General features: G+C 41.5%; 1 protein-coding gene across 3 annotated transcripts in view; it reads right to left on the bottom strand.

Annotated features, from left to right (window-relative positions):
• The window catches only part of Ptpro (protein tyrosine phosphatase receptor type O), a 208,424-nt gene that overhangs the window by 76,891 nt on the left and 110,556 nt on the right, over positions 1 to 20,977 (bottom strand). For all 3 annotated transcript variants that reach the window (XM_029534785.1, XM_029534791.1, XM_021190314.2), the window contains exons 2-6: positions 15,018 to 15,291; positions 7,400 to 7,558; positions 6,371 to 6,523; positions 3,935 to 4,378; positions 1,830 to 1,991 (exon numbers count right to left, since the gene is read on the bottom strand). In XM_029534785.1, coding sequence (XP_029390645.1) covers positions 1,830 to 1,991; positions 3,935 to 4,378; positions 6,371 to 6,523; positions 7,400 to 7,558; positions 15,018 to 15,291 — 1,192 coding nt within the window. The remainder of the gene's footprint in view (positions 1 to 1,829; positions 1,992 to 3,934; positions 4,379 to 6,370; positions 6,524 to 7,399; positions 7,559 to 15,017; positions 15,292 to 20,977) is intronic.

The raw sequence follows: 20,977 nt of genomic DNA, 5'->3' as shown, positions 1-20,977 counted from the left end.
TAAATACATGCATAGATAAAAATAAAATAAAATAAACACAAAATAAGAGATTTAATGCCTTAACTTAATAAGGAGATTGAAGCTCAGAGACTTAGATACCCCACCCAATAATGTCAGGGAGACAGTGAGTGTCTGCATCTGGCAGCATAGCTGACCAACACTGTCAGTGTCATGAGTGTGGCCTCACCAGAAAACCTTAAATTCAAGTCTTGGCCTTAACGCATGTGAGAGTAACAAATTCACTTCCTATAACTCAGAGCTTTTCATGGAAGAATAATCTGCTGCAGAATATTTTTATCACACTGTGAGCCCAGAGATTGTGTTATTTATTGAAAAAAAGCAAAACGAAACAAAACCCTTTCTAGTTGTGGCGTGGCTCAGCTCTTAGCACACACCTTTAATCCCAAACAATGAGAGTAAAGCTAGTTGGCAGAAGGAAGAAGCCATGTTCGAATGTGATGTCTAATTGAGTGGCAGACAAAGTGATGAACCAGAGAAAGATCTGACAGAATGGGATGTGCCCAAGTCTCACAAGAAGAGAGAGGAAAGGGAAGGAAGGTACTGAGGGGCAGTGCAGAGAGAAAAAGAGGAAAGAGGCAGTTTTACAGAGACAGGTTGGAGAGAGAGAGAGAGAGAGAGAGAGAGAGAGAGAGGTGAAGACAGAGGGAGGTGGAGAATGAAGAGCCAGAAGATTAGAGCAGATTGAGATTGCCAGGGTTAGTGTGAGGCCAAGCAGAAGAATCCAGTCAGAGGTAGAGAGAAGCCAGATTGAATCAGTCAGCTTGGAGAGGAGTTTGAGCCAGGATAGCTGAGATTGCACAGAGGCTAGAAGCTTCCAGAACTAGGCCTAGGTTAGCAGATGGAGGCAGTAAGCCTCAAAGACAACGATTAGAACAGGAAAACAGAAGTTACTTATACAAAAACTATACATTATGTGGGCATATTTTTAATGTATTTAAGCTGCTAAGTGAACTGATCTCCTGTCTCTGCCTATCTGCTTTTTGAGGGTTATTTGAAGTAAGGTAGTATTTGCCCCTTAGGAAGAAGGAGACATATTATACAGATTATTGGTTTTGGACAGGTATCTTTAATCTATGTTTTCTGACTTTTCTTTGTGTTAATCTAAAGGCACACTTAACATTTGATAAGCTAAGTAATCTTTTTTTTTTTTTTTTTAAACCTGTGGACTGTAAATAATCGTAGCTTAGCTAAAGAGGAAATGGATACACATTCTTTACGAAGCTCTGCAAACCACACTTTCTTTGTACTGTTAAAGCTCACGGAGCAGCTAGAAACCTCCCTGAAACTCAGTTCTGGGAACTGGACACTCTACCTTTTCCTGATGACTGCCTGGACACCCTGAAGGCTCAAGTCTGCTTGAAATCTTTGAGCTCTCCACAAGTTCAATACTCTAATAAGATTTTTTCCCCACATAATCCCATAATGCTGAATTTTATTACAGCCTCGAACAAAAATCCTATTTCCCAAGCTGTGTGTGTGTACGCGTGCGCGCGTCCTCGGAGCCATGGTTATGGCTGGCGCGGAAGGTCAGTTTAATAAACATTCGGTTATCACAACAGTGGGGAAGAACCTCTGGTTAACTTTCAGAGCAGATTTGCTTCCCGGAACCTATATGCATCTGCTCTCAGGCATAATGGCCTCCCCTGACCTTGAGGAATCCCCGGGATCCCTGGGGACTGCTGAATAATTGACAGCCTAGCCTCATTAATCTCACAGTTTCCTGTCGGAGCTCACGAAGTGCAGGCTCAACCTTACCAGTTTCGCAGTTCTAGCCCCTGTAAGTACACGATCATCCCTTGGCTACTCACTGATGTAGAAGCTGAGCGATTTTGCTGACTGGCTTTTCCGAATCTCACAGGCCCCCGAGGAACTAAAGGTCGTCACTGAGAGTTTGTATTTCCCAGGCTCCTTCAGTTCTGCAACGAATTCATGGGCTTCTTCATCTACTGTCAAATAATCGGTAAAGTTCTCTGGATCAAAGGTAAAAGGCAAAAGATTAAAATGAGATCATACTTGGATTGCCGCCAGGGAGGGCCCAGGGAGGGCGAACTGATCAGGTTTGTAAAATTTGTATCTATAATTGTCCTCCTTCCTCTCTTACATTCCAAGTTCAACCATAACCTTGACAGCAAAGGCGCTACAAACAAGAAAATGCAGCTCAAATTCATATTGTACTTATAAAACTAAAATATCAGACCTAAAATATAGTGTTCAACTCCATCATATGAAGGTCTGGTACGCTGCCCACACCCGTGAATCATGTACACAAGAGAAATGGACGAGGGCAGCATCTGCCACCCTCCCTGGAAGAGGAGACATAACTAGCACTCATTAAATACCTCACAAAGTCCTTGTAGCATTAAATTATTATTTTTTAAAATATTGGCTTACTTCTAGTTTATAAGGTGCCTTGGTTTTATTTTTCTTCATCTATTCCCTCAAGCACCATTAAAGGTGATATTTATTCTGCATCTGTCTCCTGATACATAGTATTTCATTTGAAACTGTTACTACTTGACTTCACAGGAGCACAACATACTCAGAAAAATGCACGATTTAATTGAACTTTCTTGAAAACAGGCAGTAAAAAGGTGTTCTGAGTTACAAAGTAGTCTGTTCCAGAGGGTAAACTGAGGAGCAGAAAAAGATTAAAGGAACAGATAAAATGATCAATAAAACAAAACAAAATAGACAACTCAGTCAAAACAAAACAAAATAGACAACTCAGTCAAATGATGACTTTTAATTTAAATCTCTAAAATGACAATTTCAACTTTGTGCAGTTTTAGAGTGCAGCTGATTACTAGTATCTAGAGTAGAGAATAAAGACATATTTTGTCTCATTTCACTAAATAGAAGTTAACTATCTTCCACAGTAAGCTGACATGATTCTAATTGCACACCATGAAATCAAGGCTGCCTTTCTGATTTCAAACTTGATGACTTGACAACCTTTGTCATCCTACTATGTGACAGGAAAATAGAAATGATGTAGCACTTGTGTCAGGTCCCAGCAAACAAGAAACAACAAGAAAAGTCTGGTGATCAACAATGGAGCTGTGCTATGTCTGTGTTTTCACAAATGTATAGACTATAACAAATACAATATGTAAAGTTATGCAATATATAATGATGGAGAGCTTGGAAGGCATATTGGCAATCACCTATACTCTCAGCACTTGGAGGTAAAGGTATGAAGGCCAGAAGTTTAAGATCGTCCTCAGATACAAGTCAAACTTGAGAGCCTAAGCTACGTCAGACCCTGTCTCCAACACACACACACACACACACACACACACACACACACACACACACATATACTCTCATATATATATATATATATATATATATATATATATATATATACACACACACACACACATAATTTCAAATGATGGTTATGTGAATTAAAACTATATTGTGAGTACTGTCTTCTACATATTTTCCACTTACTATCAATTTCTTAGGGTAAATCTGACTGCATTAAGCTAGCTAAGGAATAGACACATCTAGAAGGAGTCACTTTGTAGAAAGACTCTCCGTTGAATGCTCCTCGATTTTGCATATAAACAAACAACATTCCTTAAGGATATTCTGTAATGTGTTTTGATGGCCCTACTTTCTAGTTTAAAGTATTTCTAAATGTAAGGCCCCCTTTAGAGGCCTGGGATATGAGAAATGCTGGGTAGAGAGATGCATAAATCTTGCAATGACTGCAACTTGCAAATCATCCAAATTTGAAGATTCTGGTCTAATTCATGTATTTTGAGTTTCTGCTCTCAGGCTACACCAAGCAGTCAATTAAAGTCTCCCTTTACAGTGTCTGTCAATCTTCCTCCCTGAGTTCAGATCCGCCCCTCCTCCCCCGTGCTCCCCAGTTCCACTTTACTCCTCCCAACTCCCAAGTCCTCACCTTCCCTCTCTATGAGGATATTGAAGCCATCGAAGGCTGTGGGCGGTTTTGGTGGTAACCAGCTCAGAGTCATCTGCACAGGGAAGGCAGAGAAAGGGTCGGCTGTGGGCTTCTCCGTCCTGCCGAGTGTGGCCTCGGTGTCATAGTCTGCTGGCAGCACACTGACAAAGTCCTCCTCGTTTTCAGGGGCCGCGGATGCACTGTCCCACCAGAAGGGCTGAGATGTGCTTTCATAGTCGGTGCTATTCGGGTCTGGCCAACCGGAGGATACATTGCTGGGGGGAGTCTCCGGAGTTTCTTGGGGGAAATGGAAGAGTCTGTCTCTTCCGGTTGAATCTTGTGGTTTGATGAAGGAGTCCTCGGGGAAGCTCCCGCTTGGCTCCTCCCAGTTGTTCTTGTTCAAGTTGACAAAGCGAACAGAGATGTTTCGAGGTGGAAATGGTGCTGTAGAAGAGAGAGTTTTCATTTCCCGGTAACTTTTAATCCTGAACTGAATATTTATTTCCTCATGAGTCCAGCATACAGTTATCAGGTGCTTCTTAATTTGACTTCTTATAGTCAGGAAAAAAATAAAATAAAAAACTTGAATTTCTTGAGAGAGAGAGAGAGAGAGAGAGAGAGAGAGAGAGAGAATCCACATGCCTCAGCATGTTATATATGGAGGTCTGAAGATAACATGAAACAGTTGGAGCTGACCTTCGACCATGTGAGTCCTGGAGACTGAACTCGGTGACTAGGCTTGGGGGTGAATACCTCTACCAGCTGAGCTGTCTGGGCAGCCGTAGAGAAAGTATTATGAGGAACAGTTTCTAAGCCAACCATATCTAAGCTTCTAGCACTTTGTATAGTATACATATATTTACTTCTATCTCTTGGCTTCTCAGCAGGCACACTTGAAGGGTAGTAACTTTTTATACTGTATGTGTTGATGTGGTAATTACTTCTCAAGTACAGTGATGCAGACATTTCTGGGCTTACCACAATCCTACTTTAAGAAAATATGTGTCTCTGTCCCTGGTTAGCTTAAAAATCATTTTCTAAAAACTTTTAAAAAATTGTTTGTGGCTCTCAGAACACACACTGTATGTGAGTAGGCTGTACCAGCACGGCTTACTACCAGGCGGCTCTTACAGATGTAGATTCCAGTGTTGGAAGTATGAATTCATTTCCCATCTCTGAAATGAGCTGTATGAATACACAGGAACTATGGGTTATAGAAATGCGTTTTCTCTGGAGATAGCAAATCATGAAGGCAGCCTGCACATTCTCTGCCTGCAGCAGCTCCTCAAAGACCCTTCTCTGTGACCTTTGAGGAAAAAAAAATTCATCTCTGCCTCCTTTGTGCAGAGGTTGTCATGTGACATGGATCTCATTCTGTGTTGCCTTTTGTGTTAGGTGACACCACTTCTGAGGACACATTACCTGTCTCATTGGTCTTTACTTTCTCATCTTAGAGTTAGGACAACATCCAGGTTGGAAAGAGTGGCCATCAGGGTGTCCTTGCCAGAACAGAATACGAAAAGTGCACATATGCACATAGAATAGTCAGTGTTGACGTAAGGTGAATTAGTCGTTTAGTGCCGAAATGAAATGGGAATTCTGACACAGAATTCCAGACAGAAAGGGTCTTGGGGCTGTCTGAGCTCCGTTCAGATTCATTCCTGTACTCCTGAGAAGGGACTGTGCGTCATTGCACACGTTAAGCACACTCAGCACTGGTTAAGTGATGGATACTCAGTAGTATATATTCTATGCATTCATTCCTCTAGCCATGAGTTGATACCATAATGGTTTTACTGTGCTTCCTTTTTAGTGGTTTGAGAATTTCTGCAGTGTGTTTTGATCATCTCGACCCCAACCCCCTCCTCTCCAACTCCTCCAAGCTCCATCGTCCCTTTCCATATTACTAATGCCAATAGAATTAGTAGTGAAAGTTTTATACGTGCCTAAACGCTAGTATTTTCTTTCACTAGTTGATTATCTGTCCTAAGATGGCTGCCTTTCCTCTACATGGTCACTGGTCAAGGTATAGAATAAGCAATAGCTGCCAGAGCCAGCTAAGTGGCTTGATTACAACTTTCAAGAGTACCATCCACTTTTTTATTCAAAAGATAAGAACGAAGCTTACTTACATTTATTTATTTTAGATTTTTCTTCTTGGGTATTTTGCTTAGGTATCTTTAATGTGGGTACAAATTTTTTGGATACAAATTTTGTTTTGTTATAAAAATAAATTCTTCCTTAGCTATGTGGCTGAATGTTTCTTAGAACTATTAAGAAAAAGATGTCTTAGAAGTTTTAGAAGTAAACATATAGCAACATAATATATATATATATTACATATATGATACACATTATATTATAATACATATATCATATGCACAGCAATACAATTCAGTTACTTTCTTTTGACGTTGGATTCTTCTGAAGACCCACCTGTTCTGTGTTGTTTGGGTTCATGGCTCACACCACTGTACTCCACGAGGGTACTTTTATTAAAAGTTGCCTCTGATACCAGCTGGAAAGTGATGTTACTGTAACATATTCCTGGTAGCCAGTGATTAAACACCGTCTTCCCCTTAAAGAAATCTGTGAAGGAGAAGATCAGTTACATTAAATTAGGAGCTTCTTAATGTCACATACTTGGAGAATGTCCCAGTTAAATTTAAATATCCATAGAATAATGCTTCCTTTAATGTCTGGCATACTCAATAGAAGAGAAGGCTAGAGAGAAAAATGGAAACCTGTGCTTTTAATCCTGAAAAATCTCTTTTTTTCCTGTCAGCATGCCTAACAAGATTCAACGCAATTAAAATTAATTTCTATCTTATGAATGTTCTATGCAGGAATTATGAAGGTTAGGTTTATTTAGCTCTTTATTAAAAGAAAAACTGAAGTATTTCTACCCCTTTATAACAAAAAATACCCAGAAATTTTGCAACAGATTTTTTTTTTTTTCTCTTGTGGAAAGCGTCTCATGTGAAATGTTCATTGGTTTACGTGGTGCGTGGTCAAGTAGGAACCCAAAATACCACCCTTAGGTTTTGAGAATAGTCTTGGACCCTCTCTCGGGGAAATGGGGCGAAAGTCGCCCACTTGCTGTGGAAGCCTGGGGCGTAGCTGCTGGGAAGTGTTGTTAATGAGGTTGTTGCTGCATTGTCTTGACTCCATTTCCGGAAGCAGACATACTGCCTTTGGCAAGAATAACTCACACTTCAAACCAACTTGAGAATTTCTCATATTGCATGTATGGCTTGCAATTCTCAACTAATGAGCAGGATGTTCTATGACTCCTCATAAGAAGATTTCCTTGAATCAATAACTTTTTCTTAATGGCTCATTTGTAGGTAAAGTATTGGATTCCACAGTTAATTCTTGCTTAGAGTAAGCAAGAAGTTCATCCAGAAAAAAAATCTGAAAAAGAAAAAAAAGCCATGATTTTCCCCAACTTCCTCTGTTTCTCACCTTTGTACAGCATCGTCCTGAAGTCTCTCCCTTCCCAGTAGCTGATGTTCACTCTGCTGAATACATTGTATTTTTCTGGATAATGGATTTCAAACAGGACTCCTGTCTCAGGAGAAGGTTTATAGTCATAGATAGACACACTGGTTACAGGCAAGGGTTCTACCAAGGCAAGAGGGGTGGCAGAGAGAGAGAGAGAGAGAGAGAGAGAGAGAGAGGAAGCCATCATTAATCCACAAATGTTGCACTGATACAATCTTACCCCCACATTTACAATTATGTTTTAAATTCTGTGCACGCTGAGCTTCCCAGGACTCATCCAGGAAGAGTTCCTCTTAGCTTTGGCAGTGCTTAACAGAGCGCATTTGAGATGACACTGCTTTTCAATAGTTCTCGACTCATCTTTCCATTCCTCACTTCCAACAGCTTTGGACATTAGAGAGCACAGATATTAATGTTTCAATTCAATAGATGAACATAATGCAAACCTGGAGTTTAGACTGCTTGTCATATTCAGTTTACTAGGTCTGTGGTAGTGTCTGTCTGTATCAGCAGATTCTTCCTTTTCCTTGTGCCAACAAAATTAGATTATCAGGAACAGACAGGTAGCAGAAAATATATTTGGCTCTAGGCAATGATAAATATTTATGAGATCATTTGTTTCTTTCTATGACTTTTGAAGTTTTTCAGTTATGGCTAAGAGAACCAACCACTCAGTGTGATGCATATAATCACTTAGATCATGCTCACCAAGACCCTTTTTCTACAGAAACTTAAGAATATTCTTCATTTGCTTGGTGTTAATTTATCATAAAACATTTGAAATACACATTTTTAAGAGTTAATGATTTTTATATGTCCTACAAACATCATTTTTGTGTAAATAAAGTTTCCCCATACTTCCAAAAGATAAATATTTTATCTGAATAATTTTATAATGAAAATATTATAATAGCTAGAGAGATGGTTCATAGGTTAAGAGTGCATACTGCTCTATCAGTGGACTGAAGTTCGATGCCCAGGGTGGCTCATAACCTGCAATCACAAACACACACACACACACACACACACACACACACACACACACACACACACACACAGGGGGGTGAGGGAGAGACAGAGACAGAAACAGAGAGAGATGACAGACACATATATCCACACACTCATAAACAAACATACAGACAGATTCACTTGAATCTCCCCCATATACTTAACAAACCCAGGGCCATACACTTAACAAACCCAGGACCATTCTTCTTCCACTGGGACTGGAGATAAAATATAACTTTAAACTCGGTGTCTTTCTTTTTAGTTGTGTTTTGAAATTCTTCTCCATTTACATATAGTCTATATTGTTTCATGTTTACTATATTAATCATTTAATATATCAATAACCTTATATTGTAATATCATTCTATAGCTTGGTTTTATCATTTAATATTATTTTGAGATTTGACCAGCTTGGTGCAAGTACTCTTTAGAAACGTTGAGGATCTGTTTATAACTTTACAAATTATCCAGTAGAGAGCGTGTCTTCAGTTCCTATAAATATAGCTTCAATAACCACAGGGGCTCTGCTCCTTTGTCTAGATGAGGGATGGGCTTATCTTCAGGTGTCTGAGATGTTGCCAGGGAGTTTCTAACTGGATTCTGCTGGGGAATGGGTAGGTGCATATACGGGGCCCACATAAGTTCAAGCCAGATGGGATCCTGGCCCTGAGAAAGGGAAGTGGACAACGTCCCACCCCTAGCATGGGGCTATGTGCAAGTGACACCTGCTGGCAAAGGGGACCATTTTTTCCAGGGAAGTAGAACTATGCGATGCGATTATATCAGGGCAGGCCCCATCTACAGAAATAACGGGCCAACACCAAACAGACTCTGCGGTTTTTGCTTATTTTATATGTTTTAGTATTTTGTGTCTTATGGTTTGTTTTGATTTTTTTTTAAGAAAGAGAGAGCAAATGCATAAAGATGGGTGGGCTGGGAGGGAGAGGATCTGGGGGGAGTTAGGGAGAGGGCAAACATGACCAAAACATACGATACGAAAAATAATTTAAATTAAAAATCAGCAAAATAAAATTTTAACTTCACTTAGATAATTATGTTTTTTATTTCAGAAGGTTTCAGTTCCATGGCATCTGTTCTACATATTTATTTATGCCGCTTTTTGTTTAATGCTTACTGGGAAATGGGTATCTTTCTGATCTTTATGTCTATTAACATCATGCATATACTGTAAAGTTCTGCTGATTTGATAATTAAAATAGAATCTGACCGACAGTGTGATGCCTGTCATTTCAAGCAGAGGTTTCTTTGTGTGACTTGAAAGAGGGTTCTAGCTTGACTTTTTTTGGCCTCCGATGCAGCTCAGTCATTTCCCCTCTCAACCACCATGGATGTCAGTCATTCTGGGATTCTTCGTGTTGTGGATGCTACCGTGCTTGTCATAGGCTTTCACCAAGTCCAGTGGTGAGGTGTGGTCCTCGCCCTGAGATTGGCTATGTGGTCTGGGGTGGAGCATTTTGATCCTCTTGCTAACTGGACCTCCCCTACCCAGAACTATCTTCCCTATGCCTGGAGCACAGAAGTTCAGCTCTTCAAGACCCCTCCACACTCCACCTGAGCTTCAGCTTCTGTAATGACTCGCAGACAAGCGTGCTCTCGAACTTTCTCGTGCCTCTTGCTTCCTTTTGATTTTATGAGTAGACTTTGCTGTCCTCCTTTGACCAGCAATCCCAATACTAATCTGCCTTTGTCTTGCTTTTCATAAATATTAAAAATAGGACACGCAATAAGGTCTTGTTTCTTTCTAATGAAATGGTTGGCATACTCTTAAGTAGTATTTCATTTTAAGATATTGTGTGTTCTTTAGTTGTCTTTGAGCCGTTCACAGCAATCAGGAAGGAAACGGGTGTGTGGCTTTGAGCTGGAGGAATCTGAAATTTACTTTTCTACAGACAGCTCCAGCACACTGCAGAGGTGAGGTTCCTCTGCAGGCCACACGCTCACAGCTGTGACTATCCTCCGTGAGAAAGTTACAAGCCCAGTGTGTGCTCTCGAAGACAACACCCCCCGCCCGGCATCAAGGGGAGCCATGACTGTGTTCACTTGATGGAAATTTGAAAGTTCTGGATGTGATTATCAGGGTGCGGGCATGAACAAAGCGGGCAGAGCCAGGGCAGCCTGCGCTGGGTAGTAGCACTGGGGACAGCGTGCGCTGGGTAGTAGCACTGGGGACATCTGCCTGAGATGCCTTGGTTTTGCCTACCTGAAATCTCAAAGAACAACTGCATCAGGCGAGGGTCTGGCCCTCAATGGACACACTTTAAGCTCTTGTCCCTGGGGCAGGTTTCTTGAGGAAGAAAGGAAACTTGACCATCCGAGGTAATGCGGGGAAAGACAGATGATGAATCCCAAGTTCAAGCCACAACTTTGTGTTTAGAAGATGCTTAGAGACCTGACCTGTGTGCATCTAAATGGAAGCCAGAGGTGTGTTGGCCATGGTCATCCAGGGAATCGGAGGGGTGGCAAACGTTATGGCCACTGCCTTAGTTCATCCCTCCTTAGAATGTTTTCACAGTTTTCTGGGTTAATTCCCTGCCTATCTTCTTACGTTTGTTTATGTTTCTTTTCAACACAAGTAAGTCCTGATGCCACTTGATCCTGTCATGTTAGTTAGCATCTCTGTCACAAACCAGCCACTCCTAACTCAATGACATTTCTCAACCTAATCAAGCTCAAGTTGCCTTTGTTCTCCCAAGCAATTTTCTATCCAGTGCCTTTGGTAACGCTTTTATTCATTGGTCATATGCTATGCCCTACATACTCTGTTGATTTGGTGTTATTAGTCAGTGTGAGAAACATATAATTTTATATGTTGTAAAACATTTCCATTATTTTTTTAACAGTACCTAATAGGCACTATTATTATATACAGTAACAGTAGGGCAGATCAGTCTGGCCAACCACATCTTACTAAACTGGACCTGAACTGTGAGTTGCTTTTGTATGTTTTGGGAGATAATGGTAAGATTTTATTTTTTAATGGGTTGATGAGAATCAGAGAAATAATAACTCTTGACATATGAAAATGATTTGAAAAAAAAAAGAAAATAATTTGATGTTCAAATTTCTGTATCTACAAGGCAATATGAGAGCAATGGCCTGCTAGCTGGTGATCATGTTACTTGTGGCAACAGCCAAGTTAAGTCACTACAGTACAGAGCCTGTGGCCTGTAGAGTTACATGCCTATGTTATCCAGAGCTGTATGGAAAAGTGGTTGCTAGCTCCTAATGAGTGACAGATCTGAGCACTGAGACATAGAGGAGAGTCACATCTGCTCAAGGCTTCACAGGTAACATCCACACGTCGTTGACAGTATGCTCAGCCTTTGAACCACGACTCTGCATCAATGCTTGGTAATTTGCCCATTGTCTAAGCAAGAGTCAGCATCTTTCAGCCCGGGGCTCTGCTACAAGAGACTTCCCTAGCCTAATCATCTCGTGTCATTTCTTTGATCTGTCTTCATTCTGGACCACATAAAGTCTCAATTCACCTGCTGGGCACTTAAAATCTTTCGCTGTGTTACTGGCCACCTATTCTGAGTTATTTTGGAGCACCTGTCAGTAAGTGCTGCCTTACCAGTCTGGCCATGCCTGGTTAAATATATCTTTATGTATCATTATTTTTCTGGTAGCTTGACCATGACAGAGAATATGTCTAATAAATAGGATTAAATAAATCAAATATTCATATTCCTAGTAGAGATAGGTGGCTAATATGCCCATGGGCTGTTTCCATGTGTCTTCTGCAACTTTTTGACTGATAGCCACTACTTCTAGGTCTTGCCTGACACAGGAACCAATTGCATGGATCTAACATTATTCAGATCCTAAGCAGTTATTGCCAGGTTTTATGTTTTTTTTTTTTCCTGCTAAAGCCTCTTTTTCCTCCTGAAATGCTCGCATTATAGAGAAGCATCTTTCTCTATTAAATATTAACCAGGCGTCAGAGCACAGGGTTGCGGGGTGCTTGACCGTGAGTCTGCTGTGCTGAGTTTATTCTGTGCCTAATTTTCAACTTTCTCTAAGAGCACAAGACTCACAACTGTATAAAAAAAAAAAAAAAAAAAAAAAAAAAAAAAAATCAGAGCTCTGTCCTGGGCCTCCTGCTCTGTCACGGCCTTTCTTCAAGGGGACAGGCTCCAGCATGTGACTGACACCTGAAGCAAAGGTCCTTTTCACCCTCAAGAGCAGTATGTCAGTCCCTCAAGCAAGAACAGCAAATGCTTTAGAAAGTTAAAACTTTAAAACAGGAAGATGGTGGGGTATAAAGCAGGAGCTCCTTAAAAATGGGAGTTTTCAGGTTCAAAGCTAGCCTTAGTCACCAGGTTATTAAATCCCCTCTGTCGTACTACATACTCAAATACCTCCTCATGCTGTTCCAAGTCTGAGGCCGAAACATTCTCACTTTCAGGCAGATTCTCACACTCCCACCTTACCATCTCTTCTGGAATCTGAGGTAGTGCACTTCAGACTTTAAAATGGGACACAGCACTGAGGGAGCGGGGGAGGGTTCCATCATTGCTTGATCCCTAGAATCCATATTAAAAGGCTGACTTGATGACTCAGAGGGTAAAGACCCTTGTTGACAAGCCTGAAGAATTGATTTAATCCCCATAACCCACATAAAGGAGAAAGGGGAAAATGTATCCCTGCAGGTTGTCCTCTGACCTCCAAATGTGCATCCTCATGTGTGCATGGGCAGACAGACAGACAGACAGACACTCAGAGAGAGAGAGACAGAGACAGAGAGACAGTAAATGAATGTAAAAGTAAAAAGACAAGTCCATACTTGCAGACCCAATGCTAATGAGGTAGAGAAGGTTAATCCACACACACCGCCGCCCCCACCCCCACCCCAGGGTTTGCTCTCTAACCTGTCTAGTTGAATAGGCAAGTTCCAAGCCAACCAGAGACCCTGTCCCAAAATTAGGATGACTAGTGTTCCTGAGGACAGCCAAGACAGCGCTCTAGTCTTCACACCTATGCATATACATAACTATATACATATAGGATGGCTCACTGTCCCTCATCCTGTGACTCATTTGTGTGTCTGACTTCCTTCTTCTCTGCTGCTTCTTTCGTCTTCTTAAGAGTCAGGATCTCACGGAGCCCAGGTTGGCCTTGAATTTGATATATAGTAGAGAATAACAGAAAACCCTTCCTCTCCTGCCTTCCTGTCCCAAGGCCGGGATGCTGGGATTACAGATGTGACTGACCACCGAGGCCTTCACATTTCTTTAATAACTGACCGTTAGCTAAAGCTTAACGTCCAACGTTACTTTATGGGACTGGCTCCATGCTTGCTACTAACGGTTGGGACAGAACAGGGTCTCGTATCTCTCCATCCTCCTTTGCATCATGTGCTCGTCTCTGCCCTTCCAACTTCTCCTGTTCTTGCTGAACGAGCTAAGTTATACGGAACAACTGCTAAGTCCTCGGCCAGGTGTTTCTGGACCGACGGAGCCTTGTGAGGCAGAGTGCTGACTCTGAAGAGTTGTAGTTATACACCTACAGCTACCACCGGAGGCTCAGTCCAGATTCACCTTTTTTTTTTTTTTCCTTCCTGGAATATGAGACAGGATTTTATAAGGTGAGATTTCCCTTTAATTAAATTAATCTCCAGTTCTCTCTTTTAGCTCCATTAGCCTTGCAGTTCTTGGGTCTGTGCCATTGTTAATTTTCAGAATTTAATAATGACCCTGGGATTCTGCCAATGAGACTTTAATTAATTTTTGACAGTCAGGTTAAAATACTGCTCTCTCGGTTCATCCTCCTGATTCCTTCTTTTTTGTCCTAACAGAAACTGACACATTGTCCTTTTCCCTAATCATGTCCACAGTGGTCACACAGAACTGATAGTTTAATGATGGCAGCCACCGGAAAGATCAAACTGAAGACCATGAACAAAAGGATCTCTAATGAAGTGTTCAGTTGTTCTGATGACCAACCACTGTCTTACAGCAATCACTCTCCCTTATACTGGAGAACATGTTACCTTACGATGTGATGTTCAAGTCAGAGAACACGGTAAGAATCACCTGCAGTAAGACCATTGCTGAAACCTTCCCAATATCAACACCAACTCTCTACTTCATTTTACCTCTCTCTCTCTCTCTCTCTCTCTCTCTCTCTCTCTCTCTCTCTCTCTCTCTCTCTGTGCATACCAGCACCAGCTAAGAATGTACAATTAGAGTCAAGTGGGCTTACTATGAATACAAACTCACTGTCTCAAAAACCAGTTGCTTCACCTGAGAATATAAGTTCTGGAACAAGACATAACATCCAAGATCATGCATTTAAATTTTGTTGGAAAAGTATACATGGTCCAGTCATTAACCTGATATTATCATTCAGTCTCAAGATATATTGTCATTGAATACTAAATACTATCAAATGGGTAAAAGGCTGTTTTCTTACTACAATGGCAAGTGCACAGCTATGTCATTAGATGCCAAGCTGTGTGCTGCCTCTCTCGTAGACTTTGCCTCAGCTAGAGCCTTGTGAGGACACACTCAGGGAAGGAGCACAGAGAATGACATCATGAGACACTTACTTGTCAACACGGTGATTGATCTGGATGGTTTGGTGACCACATTCCCATTGACTACCACCAGAGTGATTATGTAATAAAGACCGTGATACGTGGCCTTAAAGACCACAGGAGGAGGCAAAGTGCTGTTGAATTCCTCAAATTCAAAGAAATAGTTTTTGGATTCGCCAGCTACCCTCACAACATACACCGATGCTGGGCTGACTATATCAGAAGCTTCTAAAGACACAATGATATTGTTGTCGTCTTGCACAGCCACGTGGAACGTCGTAACAATCTGTTCAAGAGAAAGACAAGAGGCAGAGTCAGGTGATGGGCAATAAGTGAACATGGTTACCTATGGTAGCAGTGAGTATTTTAGTCACACACCAAATGTCAGTTTGCCCATCTCATGAAAAATGATCTCAGAGCTTTACAATGAGCATTTGATATTCCATTGAAGAATCTGTCTCCAGCTCGTGGAGTATTTAATGTGAAAAGCACACAATACGCATCAAATGGATGAACAGATGACAAATGAAGTCACTGTCAAAGCTAATTTCCAGAGAAACCCCATGTTCTGGTAAGTGGGAGAAGTGTTTGAGCAAACACTATTCTAGATGAAGCTATTTCAAGGTAATTATTTCCTTTTTCTTGCTCGCTTGTCAGTCCTGAAAGTGGGGAAACTGTCAGGACAGAATCCTGTGATGGTTCTCTTCATTACAGATTAGCCAGCTCTTCAGAAGAGAAGCCATGGTAAGATGAAGAACTGACCATACTGAAGAGCCATGGGTGCTTAAAATCCTTCCTTCAAATACTCAGATAAGTTTAGGGGCTAGAGATATAGCTCAGTTGGTAGAGTACTTAGCTTGTTTGCATGAAACTAGATTCAGTCCCAAGTAACACAGGCACACACAGGTACACACAGGCACACACACACAGGCACACACACACACACACACACACACACACACACACATATTACCAGCCCGAGAAATGTCTCAGGAGACACAGCTCAGTAGAAGAGTATTTGCTGCTCTATTGTAAGAACTGGAATTCTGTTCCCAACACCCACGACTGTCTTTAACTGCAGTTCTATGAGATCTGAAGTCCTATTATGGCTTTTTTGGGCACCCATACACAGTTGCACATATGCACATGCATGTGTGTGTGCACACACAAAATTAAAAGAAGGCTTTTAAAAGATTTATAAACTATCTCTGAAAAATCATTTGTGTGGTTGTCCTAAATGTCTGTTCTCGATTCCGTGTAGACTCCAAGGGCAGAAACAATTCATTTCTGGTTGCAACCAAGACTCATGTGCTTCCTGGAACCTACGGCTTTGATTCATCACACATTGGTGAGCTGTATGTTATCCCGCTGCCACGAACCTCAGATTTCACTTCTACAGCAGAAGCACAGAACTACTCCAAGGAGCTAACCACCTACTCAGTGTAGGTGCCATAGTTAGCACTACATAGGCCACCTACAAATGACGTCACTGCACACAAGATGTTTGTCATGAGAGAAATATGGTTGCTCTCAATCTCTGTTTATAGTTGAGGATCAGAAAGATTATTTTCCCAAGGTCATAAGTTCAAAATACAAACTCCCTTTTTGTACAGAATACCTATTATTGTCTCTTTTAGTTGTTTCTAGACACTCAATTTGTCACACAGTACATCAAAGGCTTGCTGATTGCCTGAACCACATGTGGACATCCCCCAATCTTAATCTGTTGATTTTTGTATGGTACATGTTTTCAGCAACTAAATTAAACATGGAGCATACTCAAAGCCCTAGAAGAGAGTATAGAGTCCTACAAATGTACCAGTAATCTTATGTTCTTCTGGACTCATTGTACTTATACAGGATATCTGGCATTAGAAGATATTAATTCGGTCTCCTCATTAAGTAAGCCAGTATTGTGTTCGTGGTATTTGAATCAATACTAGTTGTTAGGTGCTGTCTGTCATCGCAGGCCAGGAGCTGTAACTTATTTATAGATGTATCTACAGCTCCAGGATCAGAGCCTGGTAGGTGCTGGGTACGTCCTGGTGTATGTGGTCATGTTGGTAACAGAAAATATGTTCCTGTGCATGAATTCTAAACTGGTTGTCCATATTAGCCCTCACCCTCACATGTGAGACAGGAAACTCTTGCTTTGTGGGCACCTAATCCCTCTGCACACACAGGACATTGAACCTCTTGCCTGATGGATCCTTGGCCCCCTCGGTGAAATGCACACAGCTGTTGGGTGGTGATGGTAGTGCTCATCTGAAGGATGGGTCTGAGCACAGCTGACTTCACACCATTGGCAGGAGGCTAGTGCAGAAGCATTCAACCTCTGTCTCCTGAGTCTACTTCCTGACCCTAAGTGCTGGTCCCTAACCAGGCAGCTGTGCAAGCAGCTGCATTTGGTGACTAATCTCAGCCTGTCTTTTCCTTGCTGGGAAGAAGAATCTGAGATCTGTCCCTTAGTGGCCTGAAGCAGCAGGAAGGAATGCCTGGGACAAGGAGGGCTCAGCTATGAGAAGAAAACCAAGGATTCAAGCACAGAGTGGACTCACAAAGAGATGACATTTGGGGATTTCCATGGCAGTTCATGAAATGCCAAGTGAATCAGACACTCTGGTTATAGATAAATCTTCAAACCAACTGATGACTGATGAGAAGAAAAACATTTTAGTTTTAACTTACTGAAAAGTTTGACAAGATATGCTACCTTTTCCATAATAGTTTTTAAATGTAATATATACTTTGGAATCTCAGAAGTTTTGTATCTTGGTGACCTAAAATAATTATTCTTACTAGTAAACATTTTTCATATATACATACATATATATATATATATGTATATATATATGTATATATACATATATATATATGTGTGTATATATATATGGATTTACAGTGGGTATTAGCTCAATGGTTCAGTTTTATTTGGGGAAGATAAAAATAATTTATTATTATTATTATTAATCTCTTTCACACAAATAATTTTTAGCACATAGCAATGAAAAACGTCCTGTTAGCCAAACTGTAGACAAGCTGAGAACTGAATATTTAATAACATTCAAATCTGGCTTTTGTGTCTCATCGATTATAGAAGTTGGTTCACTAACTCAGAAAACATTAAGTTTACAAACATCAAAGTCATTAAGAATTTTTGCACCAGCCAGGAACCAGGGTGGCTGCAATGATACAGAGGGGGAGCAAGGGGACACGATCTGCATTTGAATTGATGTCTAATGTGTCATAGTGCCTCACAGACAACAGACTCTTCCAGAAAAGGGAGGAATCTTCCACAAGCCAATGGGAGCTTTGCGATGACAGTATCAGCGAAGAGAATGAGTCCTAGCCCGTGCACTCCCAGGTTGCCAAAAATAAGCCAGAGTGTCTAATCAGATTCATGTTGCTGGGACTAATGAGGACAGGCACTGGGCCAAGTGTGATCTAGGCACGGAGCCTAGAAGGAGCTTCGTCTCGGCTGCTGCCTTCTTCCTGGTCCTTTCGCCCCAGCTTGTCCTGGGATCTGTCTATGCACAGGAGGAGGGGCTGACTGCATGCTCCAGGTATGAACTCTCCGCTAAGAGCAAGAAGGGATAGAAACTAGTCCTAATTTATGTGATGGCTGCAAAAATATTTTTAAGAAAGTTTTTTTTTGAGTAGGATGCCACCAGTATTGCTTAACTCAGCAGTGAGGTTTTCACCCCAATGTCCTTTACAGGACAGGTTTTAAAAGCGTTTTTAATTGTTTTCCAGTCTCATGTATTTATATAGTGACTTTTAGTAGTTCTCAGCCCCAGGCCTCTCCCTTTAGTGCCGTCTTCTCTCCCCAACACACTTCTCAGCAAACTTCCCATCTACTTGTGTGGCCTGCCTTTGTGGGGAGCCTCTGAGGTTAAGAAAAAGAGAGGCATGAGGCTATTTACTGGAGCAAGGAGAACTTGCCAGTAGTTACAGCACTGAGGAAAAGGGACACCCTCCCTCAATAACTGTTCATTGTCAAGAGTCCCTCTCAAGAGGAGAGACCTCATTGGATGAAATCAGACAACCAAGTCTAGACTCACATCTCCTCCTATCTCTTGGGCTGTATGGTTCATGCACTAAAGATGCACACCCGTGGCAGCAGCAGGGGTCTAAGGTTTGACTGTAGCTAGAAATGGGAATACAGGAGCCTGTAACTGGTCCAGAGCTAATCCTGGGAGGAATGAACTACCGGAGATAGGGAAGAACACCGTACTAAAAGGCCATGGGGTGTAGGATGAGGAATCAGATTGGCCTGAGATCAGTCACGGGCCCTGGTAAGTAGTCCACTGTCCCAAATAAAGGGTTCAATTCAAAAATGTATCAAAGGTACTTATAAAACTATAAGACTGGATACATGATTATTATACTTCTCCATGTTGTGTCAAACCTTGGCCAATCTTACTGCAGCAGTCTTTTGGTTTTTGTTCATTTTGAAAATGCTAGGTTGAGTTCTTTCCTTAGAAGTGCTATACCAATCTTTGCTCCGGTGCACTGCCAGGGAGAGGGCGGCCTGCAGAAGCTTCTGGGAAAGATCCCGTTTCTGGCTCCAGTCATCTGGCACCTTTCCCACCCAAGGAGGGGTGTCCACCCGGGAGGAGTCTCAAGGCCTGAGCTGGCAGGAGAGCCATCTTTGCTCTGGTTCGCTTAGGCTCCAGTCTGCGCTAGCAAGAGTGTGGACCACAGAAGCTACACAGCTTCGGGACAGACNCAGTACCCCCTGAGCTCGTGTCTCTAGCTGCATATGTAGCAGAAGATGGCCTAATTGGCCATCATTGGGAAGAGAGGCCCCTTGGTCTTGAAAACTTTATATGACCCAGCACAGGGGAATGCCAGGGCCAAGTAGTGGGAGTGGGTAGGTAGGGGAGCAGGGGCAGGGGGGGTGGGTATAGGGAACTTTCGGGATAGCATTTGAAATGTAAATAAAGAAAATAATAATAATAATAAAAAAGATGGTGAAAAAAATAAAAATGAAAAAAAAAAGAAGTGCTATTTCTCCACAATATCAGGAAATATTCACTATACGGTTCAGTACAATACATCGTCTCTTCATTCCTACCTGCACAGAGACTTTATAAGAAAATATCATTCGTATTTCTTGCTATGCACAGTGAATACTGGGATTTAGTTACCATTCATTCTGTATTGTGTTTGGATGCTGTAGAACTGTCCACACACATAGACACACACACACACACACACACCCATGAGTTATCAGACTTCCTTATTTTAGACACCACAAAAATGAAGTTCAGAGATCCTTAGACATCCCTGAATGTTCATAGGTAATAAATTGCAGAGCAGGAATATAAACACAGACTCCCTGACTCCCGGTCTTGCTCTATGGATACAAACAGATGATTTTAGTTCAGTGTATTAACTGGAGATAATAATCCTTGTGTCTGATAAGGAGTGGAAAAAAGATCGTATGCAAAAATGTTCATTACGAAAGCTTGTCAAATAGTTGTCACTATGATGCCTTTGCCCTCAGGCTCTAAGGCCCTGAAGGGAGAATGGCTTCCCCATTGCTCCCTTCCATAGCTGTGCAGAGGTGTCGGGGAGCCCCTCAGCCCAGACCAGGATGGCTTCCTCTGGATTATGCTTGCCAGATGATTGGAAAGTGTGATAGGAAAATAGAAAGAACTTTGAAGATTAACAGAATTGAGTTCAAATCTGCTTCATAGCTTTTTTTTCTCATTTTAATTCTTCCCAGGTGTGTTCAACCTCTAGATGACTGTGAATTAATCCAGCTCAACATATTTGTAGATGACAATGCCATATTAAAATGTCAAAGGTTGGACATCCTCTTGGCCTCTGTTGTATCAAGTAAGGAAAGTCAGAGATGCTAGACCCTTAATGTGAGTGTGTGTGTGTATGTGTGTGTATGTGTGTGTGAGTGTGTGTATATGTGTGTGTATGTGTGAGTGTGTGTGTGTATGTGTGTGTGAGTGTGT

The sequence above is a fragment of the Mus pahari genome, chromosome 2, assembly GCF_900095145.1.
Source record: "Mus pahari chromosome 2, PAHARI_EIJ_v1.1, whole genome shotgun sequence".
Lineage (NCBI taxonomy): Eukaryota > Metazoa > Chordata > Mammalia > Rodentia > Muridae > Mus > Mus pahari.
The sequence above is the reverse complement of the archived record's forward strand: the minus strand, read 5'-3'. Positions and strand labels throughout refer to the sequence as shown.